Raw genomic sequence first — 27,146 nt, forward strand, 5'->3', positions numbered from 1 at the left:
GAACTAAATGACAAGATGCCACTTTGAGCTGACAAGCTGGCAAAAATTAAAACATTTTAAAGTCAAGGACAGGCCCGGCGCGGTGGATTGTGTGTAATCCCAGCACTTTGGTGGTGCCATTGCACTCCAGCCTGGGCAACAGAGTGAGACTCGGTCTCAAAACAATTTTTTTTTAATTAAATAATTAAAGTCAAGGGCGGGAACTCTGTGGAAATGAAGCTTCTGAAAGTGTCCTGGAAGAGAAGCGGCCCCTGGTCAGGCCAAGAACCCCACAGCAGCAGCCCCGTCTTCCCCCAACTCACTGCTAGGCGGGGGGCCTCCCAAAAATGTAGACGCAAACCGCGCGGCCTCTGCGTTCCCTTCCCGGTTCAAGTTACCCGGTAACGAGGAACCACAAACGCTCTGCCCCTGGTGGAGGCCCAGCGTCCAAACCCAGCCTGGGCAGGGCCGGCTCCTCCGGGGTTCTCGGCCGCCTGGGGGCCACAGGCGTCTCCCCGGTCCGTATCCAGAGCCTGCTTCTCAGGAGAACGCTGGATCTGGGGCCAGCCCTAACCTCGTCTCGACCACATCTGCAAAGGCCTCGCATTCCTGGGTCCCGGGCGGACACGAACGCGGGGGCCCGCGCATCCCAGCGCCGCCGCTGCCAACCTCCGGCTCGCGCCGGCCCGCGATCCATCATTCTCTAGGATTCCCCTTTGGAGTCTCTCTCTGTCGCCCAGGCTGGAGTGCAGTGGCGCAATCTCGGCTCACTGCAACCTCCGCCTCCCGGGTTCAAGAGATTCTCCTGCCTCAGCCTCCGAGTAGCTGGGATTACAGGCGCCCGCCACCACGCTCAGCTAATTTTTGTAGGGACGGGGTTTCACCAGATTGGCCAGGCTGGTCTCGAACTCCTGACCCCAGGTGATCCACCCGCCTAGGCCTCCCAAAGTGCTGGGATTACAGCCGTGAGCCACCGCGCCCGGCCAGATTTCCCTTTTAAACGCGAAGGCACCTCCACGCTCATCGCGAGCCTGACGTCCACGCGGCGCCCACCTGCGGGCGCGCCTGCCCCGGGCGCCACCTGCCCGGCGCCCCGCGCAGCTGTGTGCTGTCGCCCTCCGGCCAGCAGGGGACGCCGCCCGCTCGCCCCGAGCAGCCGCCGCTGTCCCCGGAAGTACCGCCTCGGCCGGAAGTCGTGAGTCCACGCGTCTCGAAAAATGGCGGCGTCCAGGAACCCCGGAGAGGCCGGCCCGGGAGGCTCCCGTGGACGCGTGGTCCGCATGAAGCGCAAAGTGGGCCGCGGTCCGCGCCGCGGTCCAGGCGGCGGTGGGGACAAGGCCCTGAAGAGACTGAAACTAGCGGTGAAGGAGTTCGTGCACGCGACTTCGGAGGGCGAGGCTCCCGAGGCTTGCGGGGGGCCCGGCGCCCCGGTGCGCTTCCGCCCGGGAGGGAGAAAAAGTCGCAAGGAACTGAGGAAGGAGAAGCGGCACCTTCGGAAAGCACGCCGGCTGCAGAGGACGGCGGGTCCCGACGAGGGTCCCGGCCCGGGAGGCCGAAGCGGAGCCGAAGAAGCGAGCGGTCCCCGGCGGGACACGGAGGAGCGCGCCCGCCCAGCCCCTCGTCGGGACCCCTCGCCTCCCAAGGAGCCGCAGCCCTCCCGGGTCAAGGCCAAGGTCACGGCCCCCACCGCAAAGACTAGACCCTCCGCAGCCGCCACCGCCGCTGCCCGAAAACGGGCGCTTCTAGCGGCCAACGAGGAGGAGGACCGAGAGATCCGAAAGCTGGAGCGTTGCCTCGGCTTGAACAAGCGCAAAAAGAAGGACGGCAGCAGCTCCGTGCCGCTGAGCTTTGCACGCGACGGGCTCGACTATATTCTGGGAGCCCTGGAGTCTGGGAAAAATAGCGGCTTGTACGACAGCAGTGGTGAGGAGGAGGAGGAAGATGCCGGACAGACACTCTCCGAAAGTGACTTAGAGAGTGACTCCCAGGACGAAAGTGAAGAGGAGGAGGAAGACGTAGAAAAGGAAAAAAAGGCGCAGGAAGCAGAAGCAGAAGCGCAGAGCGAGCACGACGACGAGGATACAGAACAAGAACAGGGGGAAGAAAAGGGGAAGGGAACACAGGAGAAAAGGAGGGAGAAGAGAGTCCGTTTTGCAGAAGATGAAGAAAAGAGTGAAAATTCCTCGGAGGACGGTGACATAACGGAGCAGGTATCGTGTGAACACTCTCTAGGTCCTCTGGGATTTCCTTCAAAATAACGGGGCGGGGAGGAGGGCGTGAGACAGAAATGACACAGACTTGGTGTCTTGATAATGGTTTCAGCTGAATGTGAGTAAATCGGGTACGTTACTGTATTCGGTCTTTCATGTTTTTAAATTTTCATAATGTAAAGTTTAGGGAAAAAGCACTATAAAGACATTTTTATCCCGGGGACTTCAGGGCTGTCTCCACAGTGCCGGCATCTTCATTCTGTGTTTACCGGCCCAGGTCTAAAGCAAAGCAACCCACCCCATCCGTTCAGGCCTCTTTCAAGTATCCAAGGACATCTGCCGTTCCCGACTTCTAGAGTGAATTTTCTTTTCTTTTCTTTTCTTTTTTTTTTTTTTTTTTTTTTGAGACGGAGTCTCGCTCTGTCGCCCAGGCTGGTGTGCAGTGGCCGGATCTCAGCTCACTGCAAGCTCCGCTTCCCGGGTTTACACCATTCTCCTGCCTCAGCCTCCGGAGTAGCTGAGACTACAGGCGCCCGCCACCTCGCCCGGCTAGTTTTTGGTATTTTTTTTTTTTTTTTTTTTTTTTTTTTTTTTTTTGTATTTTTTTTAGTAGAGACGGGGTTTCACCGGGTTAGCCAGGATGGTCTCGATCTCCTGACCTCGTGATCCGCCCGTCTCGGCCTCCCAAAGTGCTGGGATTACAGGCTTGAGCCACCGCGCCCGGCCTCTAGAGTGAATTTTCTAAAACCCAAAGCTAATTTACAGCACTCCCCTGGATAAAGTTCAACATTGAATTAAAGATAAAGTTCACGCCTGTAATCCCAGCACTTTGGGAGGCTGAGGCGGGCGGATCATTTGAGGTCAGGTGTTTGAGACCAGCCTGACTAACGTGGTGAAACCCCGTCTCTACTAAAAATACAAAAAATAGCCGGGCCTGGTGGCAGGCGCCTGTAATCCCAGCTACTTGGAAGGCTGAGGCTTAAACCAGGGGGGCAAACGTCACAGTGAGCCGAGATCGCGCCACTGCACTCCAGCCTGGGCGACAGAGCAAGACTCTGTTTCAAAGAAAAAAAAAAGTTCAGAATCCAGGATGTAGCAATCAAGGCTTTCATGGGCTGTCCTCTTGCATATTTTATCTCAGCGTTCTTTTGCATGTAGCTCATGGTTGGAGGCAGCTGTATGGAATTGCCTGCATTTCCTTCTCCCCACATCGCACTAGTTCTATGTATACAAATATTCAGCTTCTATGTATACACATATTTTGTTGAACCAGGTTTAAACTCTCTAGCAGTGAGGATCTTGCCTTACAAATGTTTGTGTCCTTAATGATTTGCAAACACCACCACCCCCCTTGATAATTTAGGAAATAGTGAGCTGGTTTTTATTTGTTTATTTTTTTTTAAACTGAGTCTGACAGTGTCCCAGGCTGGAGTGCAGTGGCGCAGTCTTGGCTCACTGCAAGCTCCACCTTCCGGGTTCACGCCATTCTCCCGCCTCAGCTCCCCAAGTAGCTGGGACTACAGGCACCCGCCACCATACCCGGCTAATTTTTTGTATTTTTAGTAGAGAAGGGGTTTCACCGTGTTAGCCAGGATGATCTGGATCTCCTGACCTCGTGATCCACCCGCCTCAGCCTCCCAAAGTGCTGGGATTACAGATGTGAGCCACAGTGTCCAGCCGGTTTTGATTTTTGTCATATAAACTTAGATACTACTTTTAAACAAGTTTGAAATATTTTTAGGACATTTTTCCTCCAAAACTAGTGGTATGTTTAATTTAGGTATTTGTATGCTACTGTGCCTGCAGTAAATTAAGGCCAAGCAAAAGCGCAGTAGATAGGGCTCTGCTGGAGTTGAGCAGATACCAGAGGTGCACAGCTAGGTCTGAAGAACTGTGCAGGGGAAAACGAGATGATGAAATGTATTATTAATAGCATTAATGGAAATAATGACATGCACATCCTGATGAGTGGAATGTTTACCCATATACTAAGCACTCAATAAATCTGATGTATTTAGGCAGCAATGATCAGTAGCAGCTTCCACCAGTTCTTGGGAATTTAATATTTAAATGCACATATGGCAAAGAAAAGAAACAGGATTTGGTCAGTGTAAATTGTTTGTAATTTATTTCTCTTTTCAAGCGGAGTCGTTGTGAAAGTGGTGAGAAGTACATGCCACCTCATGTGAGGCGCGCTGAGGAGACAGTGGACTTCAGGAAAAAGGAAGAACTAGAAAGGCTGAAGAAACACGTGAAAGGTTTACTTAACAGGTGACCTGGCAGTATTGTTACGCGGTATCACTTAAGGAGCTTGTCTGTTTTCTAAAAATGTAGGAGTTATCCCCACAATTCAAATCGAAGTGATGGGGACAGTTGATCGGATCCTTTCTGTTCTTGTCTTCATGCACCCAGACCCATACCTCGAGAAGGAGAGGATACCCAACTGTTGGATACTTTGAATCCCTTCAGGGTTTGAGAGCAGCCCCAGTGCCCACATGGTTATTCTGAGAAGCGGGAAGGAATAGGGCAGAGGTTCTTTGTGCATCTAAGGACAGTGTTGGAAGGACTGGCCTATGTCCACTCTGCAGGAACACAGTCACCTGGTCTTCCATCCCCCGTACTCATTGCTCATGTCTGCATTTTGTTGTTAACCACTTTAAGAACAGAACATTTAAACAACTGATTGGAAACCATACTGGTGGGGCTTTGGCAGTTACGCGTGCCCATCAGCTCTTTGGTTTTGAGGGTGTATGCGTGTGACCTTTTTTGAGATGGAGTTTTTTGCTCTTGTTGCACTGGGTGGAGTGCAATGGCGCGATCTTGGCTCACTGCAACCTCCACCTCCCAGGTTCAAGCGATTCTCTTGCCTCGGGCTCCCGAGTAGCTGGGATTACAGGCATGCACCACCACGCCAGCTAGTTTTGTATTTTTAGTAGAGATGGGGTTTCTCCATGTATGTCAGGCTGGTCTCAAACTCCCGAACTCAGGTGATCCACCTGCCCCGGCCTCCCAAAGTGCTGGGATTACAGGCGTGAATCACTGCACCCAAGCAGGTCTGTGTAGTTTTATCACATGAAGATTCGAGTTACCACCACTGCAATCAAGATAAAACTCACCACCATCTCTCTCCTGCTGCCCCTCCATGGCCTCACCCACCCCCTTGTATTGCTTTTTGTTTCCTATTATCCTGGGAATTTACTGTAAACCTCTGTTTTAATGTTGAGTTCTGTATTAGCACAGGTGCACAATGAATAACCTTCCATGTACATGTGTATATAGTCTCCCCTGCTACTCGTTCAAACAGAGCAGCCTTTTCTAGTGTTAGGAACTAAGGATTTCTATGCCACCTAAGAAATAAAAAGTTAGCATTTTTTCTAACAGCACATCCTAAGTCTGGACTCTGCCTGTGGAGATATCAGGTCAGGATATTCAGGGGAGTGTCCTCACCTATGTTTCAGTAGACTTAATCCAGGGTATGCCTCCGTGTGGCCACATTTCATCTTGTGAAGACAGCAATTACATTGTTTCGGGATTCCAGAATATTATGTGGTTATGAATAATATATGCTGGGTTATTGGGTCAATATAAGAATAGTGAAGGGGTCAAAAGTGTACACAAAAATAGAATATATTGTTGGTATGGATAACTTTTTAATTTTTTAAAATCGAACTGAAAATTCCTAATGGGAAACATAGTTGCTCTCTGTCTTTACAATTCTCTGCAGGTTGAGTGAACCCAACATGGCTTCCATCAGTGGGCAGCTGGAGGAGCTGTACATGGCCCACAGCAGAAAGGACATGAATGACACCCTGACCTCCGCCCTCATGGGTGCCTGCGTCACTGCCTCGGCCATGCCCAGCAGACTGATGATGGAGCATGTTCTCTTAGTCGGCGTCCTTCACCACACCGTTGGAATCGAGGTACAGTTGTACCTTTCTCCAGGCTGTCACCTGTGTCTCGTGGCGATTATTTTAATGATAGGCTTGATAAGTGCATCATTGTGTGCTGTGGGTGGTTCTTGTGTTAATTCCTTTTTGTTCTGAATAAATACTACATTGTCTATGTCATGTAATTGTAAAGAGCATTCAGGAAGTACTTGATTTGCCTGTCCATTCTTTTTTTTTTTTTTTTTTTTTTTTGAGACAGGGTGTCAGTCTGTCGTTTAGGCTGGAGTGCCATGGCACGATCACAGCTGCAGGCTCAGGTGATCCTCCCACTTATCCTCCAGAGTAGCTGGGACTGCAGGTGCACACCACCACGCCTGGCTAATTTTTTTGGCCGGGGTAGAAGTGGAGTCTCACTCTGTTGCCCAGGCTGGTGTCAAATTCCTGGGCTCCAGTGATCCTCCTGCCTTGGCCTCCCAAAGTGCTGGGATTGCAGGAGGGAGCTGCCATGCCCAGCCCTGTTCTGTCCAGCCTAGCATGTCTTTTATCTTCATTTTCTTCTGGACTGACATCTCAGATGTGCCTTCATTTCCTTTGCACTTCTCCCTTAACACTGATTTATTTCAGATGTTTGGAAGATAATGGTTGGTGTGGTCTCACTACTGAGGTGTTGGTATTGATGGGAGATGTGAGAGCATGGGGGCGTGGAGCTACCTGGACATGTTCAGGGAGGCCTGGTGCCCTTTCTGTGTTGTGGCCCTTTCTCATCAATGAAGTGGGCTTTTGTCGGGATTGAACCGTGTACAGAAAACATCTGGCACCTGACAGGTGCAAAGTAAATGTCCACCCCACCCCCACATCCCTTTCGTATTCTTGGTCCATGACCCTGGTGGTTAAAGTCAGGGAGGCTCTTTGGTGATGGCCCTGGTTCCACAGTCACTGCCCTCTTCTGGGCCTGTTCTGTCTTAATTGAATACAGGAAAGTCATAACCCTCCCAGTCAATATTGCAGTCCCCCAAGGGAGCTGATTTCAGGTGTGTTGGAGGAAATCAGTCCAGTTAAAGGAGTTTGTTTTGAGGTAGGTGAACGAATGGGTGGTTGGGTCTGTGAGGCTTAGTTTTCCCACGATACAGTATTTACCTGCAAATGCAGTGTTTCACCCATTTGGACCTTTAAATGATACCGTCTCTTTTGATGGTGGTTCTTAGTTTTTTGCTTTCTGACAGCTGTACTCCAAAAAATAGGCCATTCCAGCACAGCATCCCTAAACGTCTGATTCCCTGGTGTACGTTTATATACTTCTGTCTCCTTTTCATCTTTGATCCCAGAGTGTCCCGGTGAGATCAGGACAGACATTTGCCGAAGCCTGCTTTGCAGTGCAGCAGGCAAAGCCACTGAAGCGCTATGTGAAATTCCCAAGATCACGTCTTGTTAAAAGTACACAACTTGTTTTCTGGGCTCCTAGGCAAGCATGCTTTCTACTGCAGTGCTAGTCACATTCACTTCATTTTTATATTATTTTCTCTCAATTATAATCTTAACAGTTATCTAGAGTCTTACTAACTGGGGCTCTCCAAAGCTTGCTCTAAGATGCACAGATTTGCCAAAATGAATTAGCCTTCTTGTCACTGGGGCTTCTGTGCTGAAGGTGGTGTAGGGTGGGTGGAGACGCTGCCTGAGCACAGAACGTGCTGTACCAGCACGGTCTGTGTCACTTAGATGAGCTTGTGCCTCCGAGTCTTCCTGTGTCCAGTCGTTAAGGTCAGTGAGTTAGTTAATGTAATAGGCATAGGAGGCCGGGCGCGGTGGCTCAAGCCTGTAATCCCAGCACTTTGGGAGGCCGAGACGGGGGGATCACGAGATCAGGAGATCGAGACCATCCTGGCTAACACGGTGAAACCTCGTTTCTACTAAAAAATACAAAAAAATTAGCCGGGCGAGGTGGCGGGCGCCTGTAGTCCCAGCTACTCAGGAGGCTGAGGCAGGAGAATGGCGTAAACCCGGGAGGCGGAGCTTGCAGTGAGCTGAGATCCGGCCACTGCACTCCAGCCTGGGCCACAGAGTGAGACTCCGTCTCAAAAAAAAAAAAAAAAAAAAAAAAAAGAAAGGCGTGTGGGGCATTAGGAAGCTGAGGGCAGGAGAGAGGGGCACAGGCTGAGCGTCTGAGTGCAGGACTCTTCTCAGCTGTATGGGTCATCTCAGATACGAAAATCTGCACCACCTGGGGCCGGGCACGGTGGCTCATGCCTGTAATCCCAGCACTTTGGGAGACCAAGGCGGGTGGATCACGAGGTCAGGAGATGGAGACCATCCTGGCTAACATGGTGAAACCCCGTCTCTACTAAAAATACAAGAAAAAATTAGCCAGGTGTGGTGGTGGGCGCCTGTAGTCCCAGCTACTCGGGAGGCTGAGGCAGGAGAATGGCGTGAACCCAGGGGGCGGAGCTTGCAGTGAGCTGAGATCGCACTGAGAGCAAGACTCCATCTCAAAAAAAAAAAAAAAAGTCGGCGGGGCGCGGTGGCTTAAGCCTGTAATCCCAGCACTTTGGGAGGCTGAGATGGGCGGATCACGAGGTCAGGAGATCGAGACCATCCTGGCTAACACGGTGAAACTCCGTCTCTACTAAAAAAAAATACAAAAAACTAGCCGGGCGAGGTGGTGGCGCCTGTAGTCCCAGCTACTCGGGAGGCTGAGGCAGGAGAATTGGGTGAACCCGAGAGGCGGAGCTTGCAGTGAGCTGAGATCCGGCCACTGCACTCCAGCCTGAGCAACAGAGCGAGACTCCATCTCAAAAAAAAAAAAAAAAAAAGTCTGCACCAACTGCTTTGGGAACCCTCTTTTGTTGTTTATTTTTTGTTTCTAAGAGCTCTCCTCATTTTCGTGTATGAGAATGTGGGAGTCAGTTTTCTTGTCATTACAAAGTGACGGAATCACAGGGTGCCATTCCTGGGCCCTGTGATGACCATAATCAGGGCCATTCTGTGACTTCTTGGTGCCTCCCTGTCCTCCTGGAGGACACTGGTATGCTTCAACTGACTTAATCTTCAGAATGATCTTAGTGCAGGAAGCATATCAGTGAGTTACAGGAAAAGCAATAGACCCTGACCACCCACAGCACATCAGGAATTTACTTGATTGGAAAACATGAGATTATTGGGCCTACTTTCATTTAAACCTTTGCTAATTGCATGAAGGACAGTGAAATGACTTGTTCTGAGCGGAAGTCATTACGGTACTTTAGTTAATGACATCCACAGAAACTTTGCCAGCATGTGATGAGCTTTCAGGGTGTTGGCTCCATTCAGCTGCCTTCAGTGCTGTACTGAGAAAAACATTCTGTGTTAAAGACGTTGGTGTCAGCTGCTGAACTGCTTCTGTAAGTCCTTTAAAACTCAAAAACCCAGTCTGTATATTCATGTTAAAGTTTCCACGTCGGAATTAACGTACAGGATGTGCTTGAATAACTTTACCAACATGAATTTTACTTGTATTCTTAAATGTTATGCTGTTATATTTAATTTGAAGATGTTAAATAGAACTTCAGATTTAGAATTTTGAGAAATTTTGATGTAATTTACATAATTGAAAACATACGGCCGGGCGCGGTGGCTCACGCCCGTAATCCCAGCACTTTGGGAGGCCAAAGAGGGCGGATCATGAGGTCAGGAGATCGAGACCATCCTGGCTAACATGGTGAAACCCCGTCTCTACTAAAAATGCAAAAAACTAGCCGGGCGTGGTGGCGGATGCCTTTAGTCCCAGCTACTTGGGAGGCTGAGGCAGGAGAATGGCGTGAACCTGGGAGGCGGAGCTTGCAGTGAGCCGAGATCCGGCCACTGCACTCCAGCCTGGGTGACAGAGTGAGACTCCGTCTCAAAAAAAAGAAAACATACTTGAAGACGGCGCAGAAAGCGAAAAAGGAAGCTCTGCCTTTCCTAAAGCCGAAGCCAAAGCGAAGGCATTAAAGGCCAAGAAGACAGTGTTGAAGGGTGTCCACAGCCATAACATACTTGAATATGTTTTTTGCCTGAATTTTTATTGATGTCTGCAAAATTCTGATTTACTGTTAAAAATTATATTTGAATATAACCTAGTAGCCATATTAGAATGTGTCTTCCAGTTTATCTTCATTGAAGAGGCTTAAATTGGAAACTACAGTTTTCTCAGGTCTTTACAAACTGAAGTGTATATCCAGTCCGTCAGAGCTAGCCTCCAGTAAGTCACTGTGGCCTTCTGCCAATCTGTTGCCTTTCTCTGGATTCTTCTAGCATTGATTGTTTTGCAGTCTAGCAGTGATGTCTGTGTGCTTCCCCATTACACTCCAGCCTGTCTGGTGGATCTCAGCCTTGCCTGCGATTTTCACTGACACCCTTACATCTCCATCCAGTCCTGTCTGGATGACTCCTGTTGAAGCTTAATAACCCCTGAGCTGGTTTTGTCCAGATCCGCTAGGCTGCTGTCCCTCACGTCGTTCCTGGTTACCCAGACCGAAAACCTGGGAGTCACAGACCCTTCAGCTTTTACAGCCAGTGTCATGCACTGCCATGCGTCACTGTGGTGCCCAGCCCCTTCATCCCTGGTCCAGCGCAGCTGCGTTGTTTAGGCCATCATCTCCTGGCTGGGCTGTGGGGGCCGCTCTGTGTCACCACCATGTCCCTGCTTCCACCTTTTCCCTCCAGTCCCAGCTTAAGTTGAGATTTGAGAGAAAATGATGACACGATAGTGTTGCTGGCAAGATTGAAAACTACTGTTTCTGCCTTCAAGTTTTATTATCTCTGTTTTACACACTGAAAAAACAGGGGTCCAGGAAGTTGCTGAAGACCACACAGACCCACTTCCTGGTCTTCTCATCCTTCAGTCCACAGTTATGGAATTCGGGATAGAATGTACCAGAACAGCACAAGGAAAACACTTAGGCCTTGCTTAGCTCCACCAGGCCTGGCAGTTCCTGGCCCCAGTTCCGCCCCTCAGGGCAATGTCTGGTTTACCTGCTGGTCCCCCTCAGGGCCCAGTGCCCCTCAGACCACTGGGTGAGCCAAGTGGGTGTATTCGCAAGCTATGTTAGTGCCAGAGACTCAGCCCTGGGAAAGTAGGGCTCTCCTCTGTGGCACCTGGGGCCCTTCCAGAGGTTATTAAGTACCTGTCTGTTTGGCAACCTCTGATATTCAGAATGTGTTGCGTTTTTCTATTTTAGGAATCACTTGTATTTGCTTCCTTGTAAGAAATTAATTTGGGGTAAAAATCTGCAAAAAATCTTTTAAGAAATGAGTATTGTTAGGTAGTGGAACTTTTTTTTTTTTTTTGGACACAGAGTCTTGCTCTGTCACCCAGACTGGAGTGCGGTGGTGCAATCTCAGCTCACTGCAACCTCCGCCTCCTGGGTTCAAGCGATTCTCCTGCCTCAGCCTCCCGAGTAACTGGGATTACAGGCATGTGCCACCACACCCTGCTAATTTTTTTTTTTTTTTTTCCATTTTTAGTAGAGACAGGGTTTCACTCTGTTAGCCAGGATGGTCTCAATCTCCTGACCTCGTGATCCACCCGCCTCAGCTTCCAAAGTACTGGGGTTATAGGCGTGCACCACCCCGCCTGGCTAATTTTCTTTTTGTATTTTTAGTAGAGACGGAATTTCACCGTGTTAGCTAGGATGGTCTCGATATGTCTGACCTCGTGATCCGCCCACCTCCGCCTCCCAAATTGCTGGGATTACAGGCGTGAACCACCGCACCCGGCCAGTAGTGGAACATTTTTAGAGATGTAGATGTATTTTTAACATCATTTTTAACAGTTTTATTTTTCCCAAGGAGTCAGAACAGCTGCTGGCCAAACAATGCCCGTTTGTTGTTGGTTTTACCAAGAGGAAGGTGCCTTTGCATCCAGTCTGGGCGCTCTGGCTGGCTGCTCTGGGTTGCTGAGGGATGCCTTGTTGGAATGCCCTGCCTTGTGGACACTTTGTTCATTTAGAAAGTGCCAGTTCTGTGTGTTGAAGGAGAAAGGAAGGTTTCTAGGAATAACATAATCATCTTTTTTCTGTTCGGTTCTTTCAGGTCGGTGCCCACTTTCTGGAGGCGGTGGTGAGGAAGTTCGATGCCGTCTATAAACATGGAAGCGAAGGGAAAGAGTGTGACAACCTGTTCACCATCCTCGCCCATTTATACAACTTCCACGTGGTTCAGTCTCTCCTCATCTTTGACATTTTGAAAAAACTGATTGGAACTTTCACCGAAAAAGATATTGAACTGATCTTGTTAATGCTGAAAAACGTGGGTTTTTCGTTGAGAAAAGATGATGCTTTATCACTTAAGGAACTGATCACTGAAGCCCAGACCAGAGCCAGCAGGGCAGGCAGCGAGTTTCAGGACCAGACCAGGGTACGCGTGCGACACTTGATCTGCTTCCTAAGTCCCTAAAGCCCACAAACTGGCCAGAACCTAGAAATCAGTATCTGGGGTAAATATTACACTCTTCCTTTCCTAGTGATTTCTGTTTCTTCTGTCTCGTACCGTTTTCTGGCTTTAATATGTGAATGGACCTTATTCCTTTACTAAGAACTCAGAAAATATTTTGTGAATTCAAAAATTGATTTATGTAACATTCATTTATGCAAAACATATTTACCAAGGAGGCCACAGGACCTGGGGCTCTAGGGTAAGCCTGGGTTGGACTTTGGGCTCTGCCACTTGACAGCAGCATAACCTGGGTCTTCTTAGCCTTAGTTTCCCCCTCTGTAAGACAGGAACTGATCACAGCTCTCACCTTGTGTGCTGTTCAGATGATGAGATGGGTGGAACCGTGTGTTCCTGAGAAACCCTTTGGGGAAGAACCCGAAAAGGGTTACTGTGAGAACCTGGAGGGGCCGTCACAAGAGAAAAAGGCAGAGGCCAGGACTCTGGACCCTTGTTAATTACTGCAGGGAATTGAGGGTTTATCCTGGGGGCCTCGGAAGGTCCCAGCAGCTGATTGACAGGTTGGAGTTTTCCTTCTGATGGTCACTTTGACTCTAAGATAGAAAGAGGTGCGAGGTGGTCGGAGTCAGGAGTTTTGCAGGAGCTGGGGAGTAGGTGGTGGCAAATGTCGGGATCGTGGCAGCAGGTGTGGACATAGGCGTCAGAAATGACTAGACCTCATGTGGATTGGGGTGAAGGGAAGGAGGGCTCAGGGTCACCTGTCAGGGGCACAGGGGACTATGCAGGAGGAGGTGAGGATTTAGAAGGACAGGCACCTCCGTTTCGGAGAGACTGGGTTAGCTGTGAACAAAGTGGGCTGAAGGGATTCGGGGCTGCTCTTGTAGAGGGGTCCTGGGAGCCATGGACATGGGTGGACTTGCCTGGCAGGGCACAGGCTGTGAAGAGGACCTTCAGGTTAAGGAGCACTGACGTTTAGCTGCAGGGAGGAGGGAGAGCTGGCAGGTGAGAAGGAAATGAGGATGGTCCCAGGAGCCGGGGACCCCTAGTGTCCCCAGGAAGAATTCACGCCCGTGTGGGATGCTGAGGACCAGCAAGAGGAGGAAGGGATTTGCGTTTTGGGCTGAATTGTGACAGCGGTCCTTACTGGCTTATCCTGGTCACCGGAGAAGCCAGTCTGAAGAGGAGGGGGCTGGAGAAGGGAATGGGAGCAGTGGATTAAATCGTGGTTTAAAATGGAGAAGAGACAGAAAGTACATTAGTGGCCACCTAGAGCTAGGGTGCTGGCTGGGGAGTTGGGGAAACGGGGAATGGTTGTTAATGGGCTTGGAGTTTCTCTTCTGGGGTGATGAGAAAGTTCTAAATTGATTGTGGTGATAGTTGCACAGAATGTACTAAAAGCCACCTAATTATATACCTTACATGAGTGAGTTTCATGGTATATGAATTCTGTATCAGTAAGAAGTTGATATTTGGGGACATCTCAGAGGGTATGTGGGAATTCTTTGTGCTGTTCTTGCAACTTTTCTGTAAGTATGACATTACTTCCAGTTTTAAAGTTTAAAAACTTACAAGGCCAGTGGTAGGAGAGAAGATGTCCAGAGCGGGTCGCTGGAGGCCAGGGTGGGAGCAGGAGCACAGTAGGGGCCGGGGCGGCCGAGGAGGTGTGGACGGTGCAGAAGGGCGAGGTGTGTGGCGAGCAGAAGGGAAAGTGAGATCTCTGGGGAGTTTGGGTTCCCACTTGACGTTGGGGGACACATTTCTGTTTTGAGGTATTATGTAGCCCTGAGTAAGCGTCTGAGACTAGTTTAGACCGTCTCTACCTAAGGGCCGTCCTGACTTTGTGTCGTGGCAGTGGCGGCCATGTGCATCAGGTGTGGTAGATTTCTTGCCAACTTGAATGGGCCGTTTAGACTGTTTGAAATGATGGACTTTCCATTTTTTCATTTTTCTTGAAGATTCGGTTTATGCTAGAGACGATGTTGGCCCTGAAGAACAATGACATGCGCAAAATTCCAGGCTATGACCCCGAGCCTGTGGAGAAGCTGAGGAAACTGCAGAGAGCTTTGGTAAGTCAAGGAACTTTCGGTTCTGCTTTGCTCAGAGCTTGCATGTCAGCATGAGCCTGTCGTGAAAATCAAGAAATAGTCAGACCTGCAAGTCAGGGCGGTGTCTGGTGAGTGAGAGCGTGCTCAGAGGCAGAGTGAAGGCTGCTCGGTTTTCCTCGGGGGCTCTCCCAGTGGTCTGGGCGCGCTCGTGCAGAGTGTCCGTGCGTGGGGAAGCCCATGTTGGGCGAGCGTCCTCTTTGCCTCGCCCCGGGTGCTGAACTTGGGCTGCATCATTGGATCATCCGATGCTTTAAGAGAAGGCCGGGTCCCCACCTGGACCAAGGAAATCGGATGATGTAGGTCCTTGGACCATCTCTGACATGCAGCCAGGATGGAGACTGAGCAACTCCCTGCCGGAGTGAGTCTTTCAGCCCCTGTCATCTCAAGTCCAAATCGTCCTTGACCCAGGCTCTTCCAGGCGAGTGCTCCCCTGCCACTGAGCCTGAGGCAGCTCTGTCACTTTCCCCTGTTGGGGCAGCTTTCCAAACAACGCGTTTAGGGTGCTGGACTCTCAAACACAAAACACCGAGTTTACTGCTAGTTTTGGCATTTTTCCAAACAGGTTAATCGTCCCAATTGTCCAGTGAATCATCCAGTATTCATGTACCAGAAATGTCATGGTCAGAAACAAAGCCACCAGGGATGGAAGTACAGAATATGAACCAATTAAAAGTGTTTCATTAGCTCTTCTCTCTTAATCAGGTCCGCAGCGCCAGCTCAGGTTCTGAGACTCAGCTTCGCATCTCCTGGGACAGCATCTTGAATGCGGAGCAGACAGGTCGCTGGTGGATTGTGGGGTCTGCCTGGAGTGGGGCCCCGATGATTGACAACAGTCACCATACACACCTGCAGAAGCAGCTTGCAGGGACGGTAGGGATGCCTATGCTCAAGGCCGCCAGGCAGTGGCACCCCCCTGTGTGTTGGGTGGTCACAGCTTTACCTGGAGCAGCTCTCTTACTGTTCTTGAATCGTCACTGAAATGTACAAGGTTAATTTGGAGGCCTTATAGAAATTGCTATTAATATTACATTGTGATATAATTATTCTGTTTCTGTTGTATCTTTTTACTGAACTTTAAGAGATCTGAAAGTTGAATGACATGGGGCATGAGGACCTGAACGCTCACGGGGCAGGAGCCCGTTGCTGAGACCCCTCGTGCTGCCCCCCCTGGGCTGTGCATTCTAGGCCACAGGCCATGGATTTCACATTGTGGAAATTCAAGTCCATTTTTCACCCAGACTTCCCTTGTTATCCCCTGTGTCCTTCCCTGTCCCAGATTCTGTGTCACTCGTGGTGGTCACAGTTCCCCGGCCTCTGCCAGTGACTGGCTCTCTGCTTTATTCATCGTCGCTTGCCCTGAGGTTGAACCGCGACTGAGAAGCCTCCCCCATGAGTGTTTTCTTCCCCAGCGGCTGTGGCTTCCCTGTGTGTCCCCCTTGCACAGAGGGGCGTTGCCCGAGAGTGAACTTGGTGCTGACGCTCATCTGCCCACATAGACCTCACAGTTGGAATCAGTGACACTGAAGTACAGTATGGTGTCTCTCAGGAAGCAGTTTCCATGGAGACATGTGTATCACTTGTCCATTCATCGTGCTTCCAGGTCAGCTCAAAGATCCTAGAACTCGCCCGGAAGCAGAGGATGAACACGGACATCCGGAGAAACATATTCTGCACAATAATGACAAGTGAAGATTTTTTGGATGCTTTCGAAAAGCTTCTGAAGTAAGCATTTGTGTACACATTTTGACCTATTAATGAGATGCTGTAAAATAAGTAAGTTGATTTGCTTTTTGAGTTTTGGGTGACTGAGTCTGATGCTGCTTAGGGAGGACAGGGCTATTCTTGTGACCATCTGCTCATGCTGTTGGATTCGTGCATCCCTGGGTTAGTCATCTTGTTCCTATTAATTTGCCTCTAGTAGTTCCTCATTAGAACATTTTATGATATATAAAGATTGGGGGTTTGGGGGTTTTTTTGAGACAGCGTCTTGCCATGTTGCTCAGGCTGGAGATTGAGGAGTTTTGACTGAAAGTATCAGGTAACCTTGTCAGTGGCTGTTGGTTGTCATGAATTGCTTAAAAATATATAAATCTTCATAATAAAGCTATTCTGATTCTTCATTTAAAACTTCCTGGTATAGTTTCTATAATTAGTTGTAATAAGATTTTAAAGATCCGGCCGGGCGCGGTGGCTCAAGCCTGTAATCCCAGCACTTTGGGAGGCCGAGACGGGCGGATCACGAGGTCAGGAGATCGAGACCATCCTGGCTAACATGGTGAAACCCCGTCTCTACTAAAAATAGAAAAAAACTAGCCGGGCGACGTGGCGCGCGCCTGTAGTCCCAGCTACTCGGGAGGCTGAGGCAGGAGAATGGTGTGAACCCGGGAGGCGGAGCTTGCAGTGAGCTGAGATCCGGCCACTGCACTCCAGCCTGGGCCGCAGACTCCGCCTCAAAAAAAAAAAAAAAAAAAAAAAAAAAAAAAAAAAAAAAAAAGATTTTAAAGATCCTGTAATCCCAGCTAGTTAGAAGGCTGAGACAGGAGGATCACTTTAGCCCAGGAGTTCAAGACCAGCCTGGGCAACATACTGAGACCCCATCTCATTAAAAAAAAAATTTAAATGTACCTGTGTAGTTTTATGAGATACTTCCTTTTTTTTTTTTTTTTTTTTGAGACGGAGTCTCGCTCTGTCGCCCAGGCTGGAGTGCAGTGGCCGAATCTCAGCTCACTGCAAGCTCCGCCTCCCAGGTTTACGCCATTCTCCTGCCTCAGCCTCCCGAGTAGCTGGGACTACAGGCGCCGCCACCTCGCCCGGCTAGTTTTTTGTATTTTTTAGTAGAGACGGGGTTTCACCGTGTTAGCCAGGATGGTCTCGATCTCCTGACCTCGTGATCCGCCCGTCTCGGCCTCCCAAAGTGCTGGGATTACAGGCTTGAGCCACCGCGCCCGGCCTTTGTGAGATACTTCTAAACAATGTAATGTTAATACATATTCTTTTATTTGCTTCAAACTAGGATGAAATATAGGGAGAACATGGTTCGTTTTAGGGTTCTGATAATTAGGGTTTTATTTTCTAAACTGGGGTGCCTAGTTGAAGTGGAATTCCTGAGCTTCCTTGGCCTCTCTGTGGCCTTGCTGTTTTGCTGATACATCCCGTCTCCCTAGTTACCCTTTGTCTCTAAAAGGGCTCTTTTGAGGAGAGCTCTTACTCTCTAGTCAGCGGGTCCAGCTTACCCTTTGTACTCAGAAGGACTTCTTTTATCTCCCGTCTGGTGGGCTTCGTGCTTTTATCTCCCGTCTGGTGGGCTTCGTGCTTTTATCTCCCGTCTGGTGGGCTTCGTGCTTTTATCTCCCGTCTGGTGGGCTTCGTGCTTTTATCTCCCGTCTGGTGGGCTTCGTGCTTTTATCTCCCGTCTGGTGGGCTTCGTGCTTTTATCTCCCGTCTGGTGGGCTTCGTGCTTTTATCTCCCGTCTGGTGGGCTTCGTGCTTTTATCTCCCGTCTGGTGGGCTTCGTGCTTTTATCTCCCGTCTGGTGGGCTTCGTGCTTTTATCTCCCGTCTGGTGGGCTTCGTGCTTTTATCTCCCGTCTGGTGGGCTTCGTGCTTTTATCTCCCGTCTGGTGGGCTTCGTGCTTTTATCTCCCGTCTGGTGGGCTTCGTGCTTTTATCTCCCGTCTGGTGGGCTTCGTGCTTTTATCTCCCGTCTGGTGGGCTTCGTGCTTTTATCTCCCGTCTGGTGGGCTTCGTGCTTTTATCTCCCGTCTGGTGGGCTTCGTGCTTTTATCTCCCGTCTGGTGGGCTTCGTGCTTTTATCTCCCGTCTGGTGGGCTTCGTGCTTTTATCTCCCGTCTGGTGGGCTTCGTGCTTTTATCTCCCGTCTGGTGGGCTTCGTGCTTTTATCTCCCGTCTGGTGGGCTTCGTGCTTTTATCTCCCGTCTGGTGGGCTTCGTGCTTTTATCTCCCGTCTGGTGGGCTTCGTGCTTTTATCTCCCGTCTGGTGGGCTTCGTGCTTTTATCTCCCGTCTGGTGGGTTTCATTTCAAACTACGTTTATTAAACAATAGTTTTTCCCACTGTTATTCATCAAAATCATGAGTTATGAATCTGAGCTTTTAATCATCATGAATTGATAATAAATGCAGCCAAAACTCAGTTGGTTCTTTGGGCTGCCTGCTCTGCCTTCACGTGAGTGCTGTCCGTGGGGCTATGCCGTTTGCAGTGGAGTTGGTGCTTCTCTCCTAAGGTACAGAGTGTCTGCCTTCGTGCAGGGGCGGCAGCCTCAGCCATATTCGGATCTCACCAGAAACTGGAAGCAGCCCACATGCCCCTCAGTTGGGGAGAGGATAAACCATGAGACGCCGTCTAAGGGATACTTACTACTTAGCATCACGAGGGGCAAACTCCCAAGGCCCCAACAGCACAGTGACCCTCGAGTGTATTCTGCCAGTGCAGGACGCCACCCTGCCTCGAATCTGTGTGACAGAGGCAGAGGCAGAACTAGAGGGACAGAAGCAGATTAGCAGTGGCCCATGGCATGGGGGCCTCACGGCCCCAGGTTCTCGCGGCAGATTAGCGGTGGCCCACGGCAAGGGGGGCCCACGGCAAGGGGGGCCCATGGCCCCAGGTTCTCGCGGGCAATGGAGAGTTCTGTTTCGGCAGTGCCGGTGGTGTCATGACTATATAGGCTTATCCACACTCACAGGATTCTGCACTACGAAGGATAGGTTTCACTGTGTGAGCTCTAACTCAAGTTTAACAAACGATGGCGGGCACCCTGGCTCATGTCTGTAATCCCAGTACTTTGGGAGGCCAAGGTGGATGGATCACCTGAGGTCAGGAGTTAAAGAGCAGCCTGGCCAACATGGCGAAACCCCATCTCTACTAAAAATACAAAAATTAGCTGAGGGTGGTGGTGGCACCTGTAATCTTAGCTACTCGGGAGGCTGAGGCACAAGAATCGCTTGAACCTGAGAGGTGGAGGTTGTCGTGAGCTGAGGTCACACCACTTGCACTCCAGCCTAGGTGACAGAGCAAGACTGTCTCAAAAAAAAAAAAAGAAAGAAAATGTGAAGTCATTGCCATAGCAGGAACCAGCTCTGAGGGCGCACAAGATTGAGGCCGTTTATTGTCAGCCGGGCACAGCTGTCGACTTTTGCAGCTGGCGGGGGACCCTAATGGTCTTGTTTCCTCTGACGTTTTGTCACGTTGTAGGATAAGCTGAGGACCAGAGAGGTTGTGACGGGGCTGGGTCCCAGCTGGTGTTTGCCGCTGCCTCCACCTCCTTTACCTGGCTCGCCTCTCACCAGACCTTTCCAGGCAGGAAGGATTTCCCCTGAAAGGTATCAGCCATTAAACTTCGGAAGTCGAGCGATGTTCCAGTCATTGCTGTTCTGTTTTCTAGGCTTGGACTTAAGGATCAGCAGGAGAGAGAAATCATTCACGTTCTCATGGATTGCTGCCTTCAAGAGAAAACTTACAATCCCTTCTATGCTTTCCTGGCTAGCAAATTCTGTGAATATGAAAGGAGATTTCAGGTAGCTTAGTGCGGAGGCACCAGTTACATCTGCTCTACTGTTTTTTCTACACATGCTGCCTGGTTCAACCCACCTGCAAAGGAGTTTCCCAAGTCAGGAGGCCTCTGATATCCCAGTCCCGTGGTCCACACTGGCTGCCAGGCCACGTTCACTGGGAGCGGAAGTGGGAGGGCTAGAGGGGAATGTCAAAGGTCCACCATGTCCTCGTGTCGCCTGCTCCTGCCACAGTCGCAGGCAGTGTGTGGCCAGGCCAGTAGGAGCACCTCACCAGTTTACAGTGCACCAGTCTCTTCTGATGTCACTTGCTGTGGCCTTTTCCTTAGAATGTTCTGTTGGTATCTGCTGATTTGGGGGGAAAACTGCACCAGAAAGAGATTCTTGTGAAACTGTTTGGGACTATGCTCCATAGGAAAGGACAGTAAGGCCGCCACTAAAAGTCTTGATGTTTAGAATATTAAAAATAAAATAATAAGAAAATACCTTTAGGTTCTGTTCTTGGTGATGTATTATAATAATTTGTGGCCATTTACCTTTTTTTCTCCTTTTAACTGTGATACTAGATGACTTTACAGTTCAACATATGGGACAAATTTCGGGACTTGGAAAACTTGCCAGTTACGAATTTCTCTAATTTGGTTCATCTGGTGGCCCACTTGTTGAAGACAAAATCTCTTTCCCTTTCCATCTTAAAGGTTCGTGTAACATGTGAAAATATTGAAAGCAGTGGAAATGGGAGTGTAATTGTTTACATCAGGTCCTATTGTACCAGCGTGTTTTCTTCGATTCTGATTCATCTGAAAAGTGCCTGCGTTTTCCTAGCCAGCATAGAAAATGGCCAGACTAACAGGTGCTACAAATTAACCTGGTAAATGAAGGCACCGCTGCAGTTCTTCTGCTAATCTGAGTGAATCTGTTTTGGGGTTTGAGGTTAATTTGTTGGTCCTAATTATAAAATCCTGAACTAGGCCAGGTGCGGTGGCTCAAGCCTGTAATCCCAGCACTTTGGGAGGCCGAGACAGGTGGATCACGAGGTCAGGAGATCGAGACCATCCTGGCTAACACGGTGAAACCCCGTCTCTACTAAAAATACAAAAAAAAAAATAACTAGCCAGGCAAGGTGGCGGGCGCCTGTAGTCCCAGCTACTCCAGAGGCTGAGGCAGGAGAATGGCGTAAACCCAGGAAGTAGAGCTTGCAGTGAGCTGAGATCTGGCCACTGCACTCCAGCCCGGGCGACAGAGCAAGACTCCATCTCAAAAAAAAAAAAAAAATCCTGAACTAGTCACTGTTAGTGAGGAGAAGAGTGGACGAAGTAGGGCCTGGTGTCCTTAGAGGTGAGGTGAGTTTGCTCACTTCTATGTAAGTTGTTTTAAAACTGTGGGCTTTCTCCTGCCCTGCTGTGTTTTGGGACTTTGCAGTGAACCATGAAACACAGACATCTTTTTTTCTTTTTCCCCAAGATGGAGTGTTGCTCTGTCGCCCAGGCTGGAGTGCAGTGGTACGGTCTCAGCTCACTGCAACCTCCGCCTCCCGGATTCAAGCGATTCTCCTGCCTCAGCCTCCCAAGTAGCTGGGACTACAGGCGCCTGCCACCACACCCAGCTAATTTTTGTATTTTTAGTAGAGACAGGATTTCACTGTGTTGGCCAGGCTGGTCTGGAACTCCTGACCTTGTGATCTGCCTTCCTCAGCCTCCCAAAGTGCTAATATTACAGGCGTGAGCCACTGTGCCCGGCTGAAACCTAGGCATTTTATAAGTTGGGGTTTGATGTGGGCCAGTAAGGCTTGGATGGTAGGACCAACAGACTCTGAATAGCCTAAAAAATTTGGAGCGCCTGGGGGGCAATGGGAAGTGAAAAGCAGAGAAAGTTGAGGGGTGTTGACTGCAGTGGCCTGGACCTACAAGACAGCTGCAGCCGCAGCTTCCCGTGTGTTTCTGTGTGTCCTGTGCAGTTCATCAGCATGCCCGCTCCAGTGCACACTACGTCCCTTGCTGTGTCCAACTTCCTGTGTCCAAGTGTCTAAGTTTGGCCACTGTACTGAAAACGAGGGCACCGAGCCTTACGCCAAATCCTGACAACTGGAATAACTTAGATCACGGTGGAGGCGTCGCTCCCCCTCCACTCCCCTGCGTTGCCTTTTGCTCACTCAGGAATCGTGCTCATCATGGATACTACTGCGGATGAGCGGGAGAGGCATGGCAGGAGTGCATCCTTTGGCACAGAGTTTTAGAGATGCCCCAGGCCCCGCTCCGGTCCCCCGGGCTGCTCTCATTCCCAGTATCTCTGTGTTCTGGCTATGCTTTGTGGTCTCGCTGTGTCCCGGGTCTGCAAGCGCCTGTGATGGTGTTTGGCTGCAGACCTCCCTGTGGGTATCCTTCCCGTCAGCATGCATTTAGTCCCCTCCTCAAGTTCGCTGACATTCAGCTAAGATGGAAGTGGGTCCATGCTGGCGCCCGTGAGTCTGTTCTGGGTAGCATCCTACTGTATATGTATGCCTCAGTTTACATACTTATTTATCCTACTGATCCGTGTTTAAGTTATTTCTGATTTTTTGATAGTTTTCTAGGAGAGAGATATATATGGATTAGTCTTCTAGAAGTAAATTTTATATATATATAGTTTTAATTAGGGGGTGGGTACTTCGGGAATGGAGGTAATTTATGGTTCAGTTCTAGATACTGAATTTCTGATTCAAAGGTGTATGCCCCGGGAATTCCACTTACACTGCTCAGTTGTTCTCAGCGGTGATTGTGGCCAGCCACACCTCTGCCAGCAGTGTTTAGGGATTCCCAAGGCCCACATCCTTGCCAACAGGTGTTCATTTCTTAGCTCTAGAAATAGCTTCTTAAATCAGGGGTAGAGTGGGGGAGTGGGGGAGATTCATTTTTACTCTAATTAAGTATGTTTACAAATCATTGACAAAGTTGGCTGAATCAGGGTAACTGTATTTTTCTCTGTGTCCTGACCATTAGGTAGTTGAATTCAGTGAACTGGATAAACCCAGAGTCCACTTTTTACGAAAAGTATTAAGTATCCTGTTAACGGAAACAGAAACTGAAGACCTCAGTTTGATTTTCACAAGGTATGTGCCCCACCCTTTCTGATGAGACGTGGAAGAGAAATAGATTGTTTTCACTTGTGTTCATTTAGCAACACAAGGTTGTACTACGTGTGTAGCTTAATCTTTTCAGTTTTATTTTTAAGCTAATATGCATTAGATCTGGGGAATAGAAATTTGTCTACCAGCAAACTAACAATGATTGGTAATAATAAAATATGTTAAGAAGTTCTTAATTGAGAATTCTGTTTTTAAAAGAACCTGGTTATGTCTCACTATTCGAGATACCCAGGATTGAGATCTTGGAGAGGCTCAGTCCTGACATATGTTTATACGATTCCTTCCCAGAGTATCTGACAATCCAAAGCTGGGGATGTTACGTGAGGGTCTGAAGCTTTTCATTAGCCACTTCCTGCTAAAGAACGCACAGGCCCACAGAAGCGCCGATGAAGACAACGTGCTGCGAGAGAGAGCTGACCTTGTGACAAAGTGTCTGCAAGGAAAAGCTTCCCTGAGAATGTAGTCAGGGAAAGAAGGAAGGCAGGTGGCCCTTTGACTGTAAAATGTCCTTTGTAAACCCAAAGCTTTATTCTGTTGCCTGCGTGTGAACGTTTGGTAGAGCTATGTCATTGTCTATTATTGTATTATATTTTGAGATAATTTTTTGATCTAAGGTTTTATTGTTTGTATTTCAAGCCGTTTTCAAATAACTATATCTTGGGGGTGAGAGGAGAAGGAGGGAGGGAAAAGGGGGTTCAGGCACACTGGACAGGGTTCTCTAAGCAGTGAGGCTGGTGTGTGTGATTGTCTTAAAATTGTTTAATAGGTATGGCCGAGCATGACGGCTCATGCCTGTAATCCCAGCACTTTGTGAGGCCAAGGCGGGTGGATCACTTGAGGCCAGGTATTTGAAACCAGCCTGGGCAAAACCCTGTCTCTACTAGAAATATAAAAATTAGCCAGGCATGATGGCACATGCTGGTGATACAGTTTCTGAGGTGGCTGAGGCACAAGAATTGCTTGAATCCTGGAGGTAGAGACTGCAGTGAGCCAAGATTGTACCACTGTACTCCACCCTGGGCTGGGCAGTGAGACTGTCAAAAAAAAAATTAATAGATAAAATAGGCCACTAGAGGGTGCAGTTATGAAGAAATTGATGAGGTTTTTAGCTTTTTAAAATAATTGGTTAAAAGTTCAAAAACCATCAGTTAAATGTGATTCTTCTTTTGAGACGGAGTCTTGCTCTGTCACCCAGTCTGGAGTGCAGTGTGGTGTAATCTTGACTCACTGCACCCTCCGTCTCCCGGGTTCAAGCGATTCTCCTGCCTCAGCCTCCCTAATAGGTGGGGCTACAGGCGTGTGCCACCACACCTGGCTAGTTTTTGTATTTTAGTAGAGACGAGGTTTCACCATGTTGGCCAGGCTGGTCTTGAACTCTTGACCTCAGGTGATCCACCCACCTCGGCCTCCCAAAGTGCTGGGATTACAGGCATGAGCTGCTGCGCCCAGCTTCAATGTGATTCTTGATACTGTTTTAAGTATTTGGGATGCAGTTGAACTTTGGCAAAGTCAGTCGACTTAAGCCCTGTGGATATGGCCTTATGTAGACTATAGTGCAGACAGGTGCTTTTCATCATTCATGTGACATTCCCACACAGTTGAGGGTATTCATCTCACCAATTCCAAATTGTAAATATTCCTAAGCAACTCTGAGGTCACCAAACAGTAGTTATTTGACTGTTAATAGGTGCTACTTGCTTGCAAGGATTTGGAGATGTAAACATGAAGAAAATACAATTACTGCCTGCAAAGAATTAACATTTATCTAGTGAGAGGAACAAACACACCCCATTCACTAAGTATGGAAAACTGATTCTGGGAGGAAGCAGAAACGTCCCTAGATACTAGCGCGTATTGCAGATACCCAAATGTTTATTGTTTTGCTTTTCTTTCTCAAATGCTGCAGACTCAATTTACATTTTACCTTTGATTGTTGAAAAAAGTCACTAAGATGTGAATACAGAATAGACATTGAGAGGTTGTATAAACTCATCTGTCCAGCAGTCACTGTCCTCTTCAGAGTGGTCCTGTTGGGCAGATGGGCACAGGTGCTGGTGATGTCATTCCTGTGCAAAACACCCCCTTTGTGGCACTTGCAGATATTATGTATTTATTTTTTAAGAGAGAGACAGGCTTACTCTGTCACCCAGGCCAGAGTGCAGTGGCATGATCATAGTTACTGTAGCAAATTCCTGGACTGAAGCAATCCTTTTGCCTCAGCCTCAGGGATAGCTAGGACCACAAACAGTAGAGACAAGATATCCCTGTGTTATACAGGCTGGGCTTGAACTCCTGGCCTCAAGTGATCCTCTTGCCTTGGCCTCCCAAACACAGGGATTATAGGTGTGAGCCTCCGTGCTTGGCCTCAAATTTTATTTATCCGTGCCCTGTAGCAGTTTGCGTTTGGAAATTGTGATGTGAAGTCATCAGTGTCTGTGCATATCCCTAAACTAATGGTTTAAGCTTTGAAGCATGTGCAAGCAACATGAACAACTGAATACAGAAAGTAACTCAAAGCAGCACAGAGACTGTGTCGTCCCTACAGACTTCCTAACCCTGCATTTAGCAACATCATTCCACCTGAGGCCAGATTCAACCCCTATGTCTTCTGGCAGGTTCTGCATTTAGAGGACAAATAAAGTGACAGGTACTAAGAGAAGAGTGAATTAAGTGAAAATCTTCCCTTTGTTAAGGAGCTTTTTAACAGGAGTGTCTTTGCTGGGTGGTGATTGGGATATAACACATCAGTTCTACTGGACGTGTAGCTTGATAGTGAAGTAAGGAGCTTGGGCTAAGGAAAAATCAACACACGGCTTCCTTCCTCAAGAAGGTCTCACTGTGAAGACAAAAATGTCAGTTGAACTAAATTGTGCTTTGCACCACTGTTGATTTGCATTCTGATGCAAGCCCCCGACCTCACAGACTGAGAGGATCCCTGGCCGCCTGTGAATGGCCCGCATTTGAGTAGCACTAACGTAAGTGATGTGCGTAGGAATTAATTATGGGTGCAGCTACTAGGACTGGGAAAAGCTATCGCGACAGTGGCACCGCCTGAGTTCATTACGTGCCATACGCAGTAACCCTTGTTTGAGGTAGAGAATTGAAGCTGATTTTTCTGCAGAAGATGAATTTCTATAAACAATCCCATTTTTATATTGTCTTATTATTAAAACAAAAATACCTATCTTTGCTATACAGTATATTTATGACTTAAATTATCAGCTACGGTTTGCATTTAGTATATGGCAGATTACCTCTAAGTCTGTACATTTTAACAACATATGGGGCTGGGCACGGTGGCTCGCGCCTGTAAACCCAGCACTTTGGGAGGTTTGGGCGGGCAGATCACTTGAGATCAGGAGTTCGAGACCAGCCTGGCCAACATGGCAAAACCCCATCTCGACTAAAAATATAAAAATTCGTTGGGCATGATGGCAGGCACCTGTAATCCCAGCTACTTGGGAGGCTGAGACAGGAGAATCACTTAAACCTGGGAGGCGGAGGTTGCAGTGGGATCTCTGCTCACTGCACTCCAGCCTGGGTAACAAGAGTGAAACTCTCTCAAAAAACAAACAAAAAAACCAATATATATGGGCTGTTAGTAATTATAATTTAGTATAAATAGTAAATAAGTACATCTTGACTAAAAGCTATGAATTCAGAATTGCTTTTAAATATATAGGGGTTTTTTTGAAATGTATTACAGTGCCATTGAAAATACACTTAAAATACTGCAGGATGCCTAGTGCTCAGTGTTATGTATGAACTTGTGGACTTTGCAGTGCAGGTTGAGAACTGCTAATGTATAGAATGACTAAACAGCTGTCTTAGGGAATCTCATTTTTAGAGGTGTAAGGAACAGACTTTAAAGTATTGAAATGTGTAAATAAAATGTATTTTTTATATTTTG

At 48.6% G+C, this 27,146-nt stretch overlaps 1 protein-coding gene across 1 annotated transcript; it reads left to right on the forward strand.

Annotated features, from left to right (window-relative positions):
* The first annotated feature begins 1,170 nt into the window (after positions 1-1,170).
* Positions 1,171-27,146, forward strand: NOM1 (nucleolar protein with MIF4G domain 1). The gene is made up of 11 exons (XM_010368158.2): positions 1,171-2,189; positions 4,333-4,460; positions 5,914-6,109; positions 12,122-12,445; positions 14,437-14,547; positions 15,289-15,456; positions 16,187-16,308; positions 19,986-20,118; positions 20,679-20,810; positions 23,091-23,200; positions 23,525-27,146. The coding sequence occupies exons 1-11, from the start codon at positions 1,197-1,199 to the stop codon at positions 23,697-23,699; spliced, it is 2,592 nt and encodes an 863-aa protein (XP_010366460.1). The 5' UTR covers positions 1,171-1,196; the 3' UTR covers positions 23,700-27,146.

The sequence above is a fragment of the Rhinopithecus roxellana genome, chromosome 6, assembly GCF_007565055.1.
Source record: "Rhinopithecus roxellana isolate Shanxi Qingling chromosome 6, ASM756505v1, whole genome shotgun sequence".
NCBI classification, from domain to species: Eukaryota; Metazoa; Chordata; class Mammalia; order Primates; family Cercopithecidae; genus Rhinopithecus; species Rhinopithecus roxellana.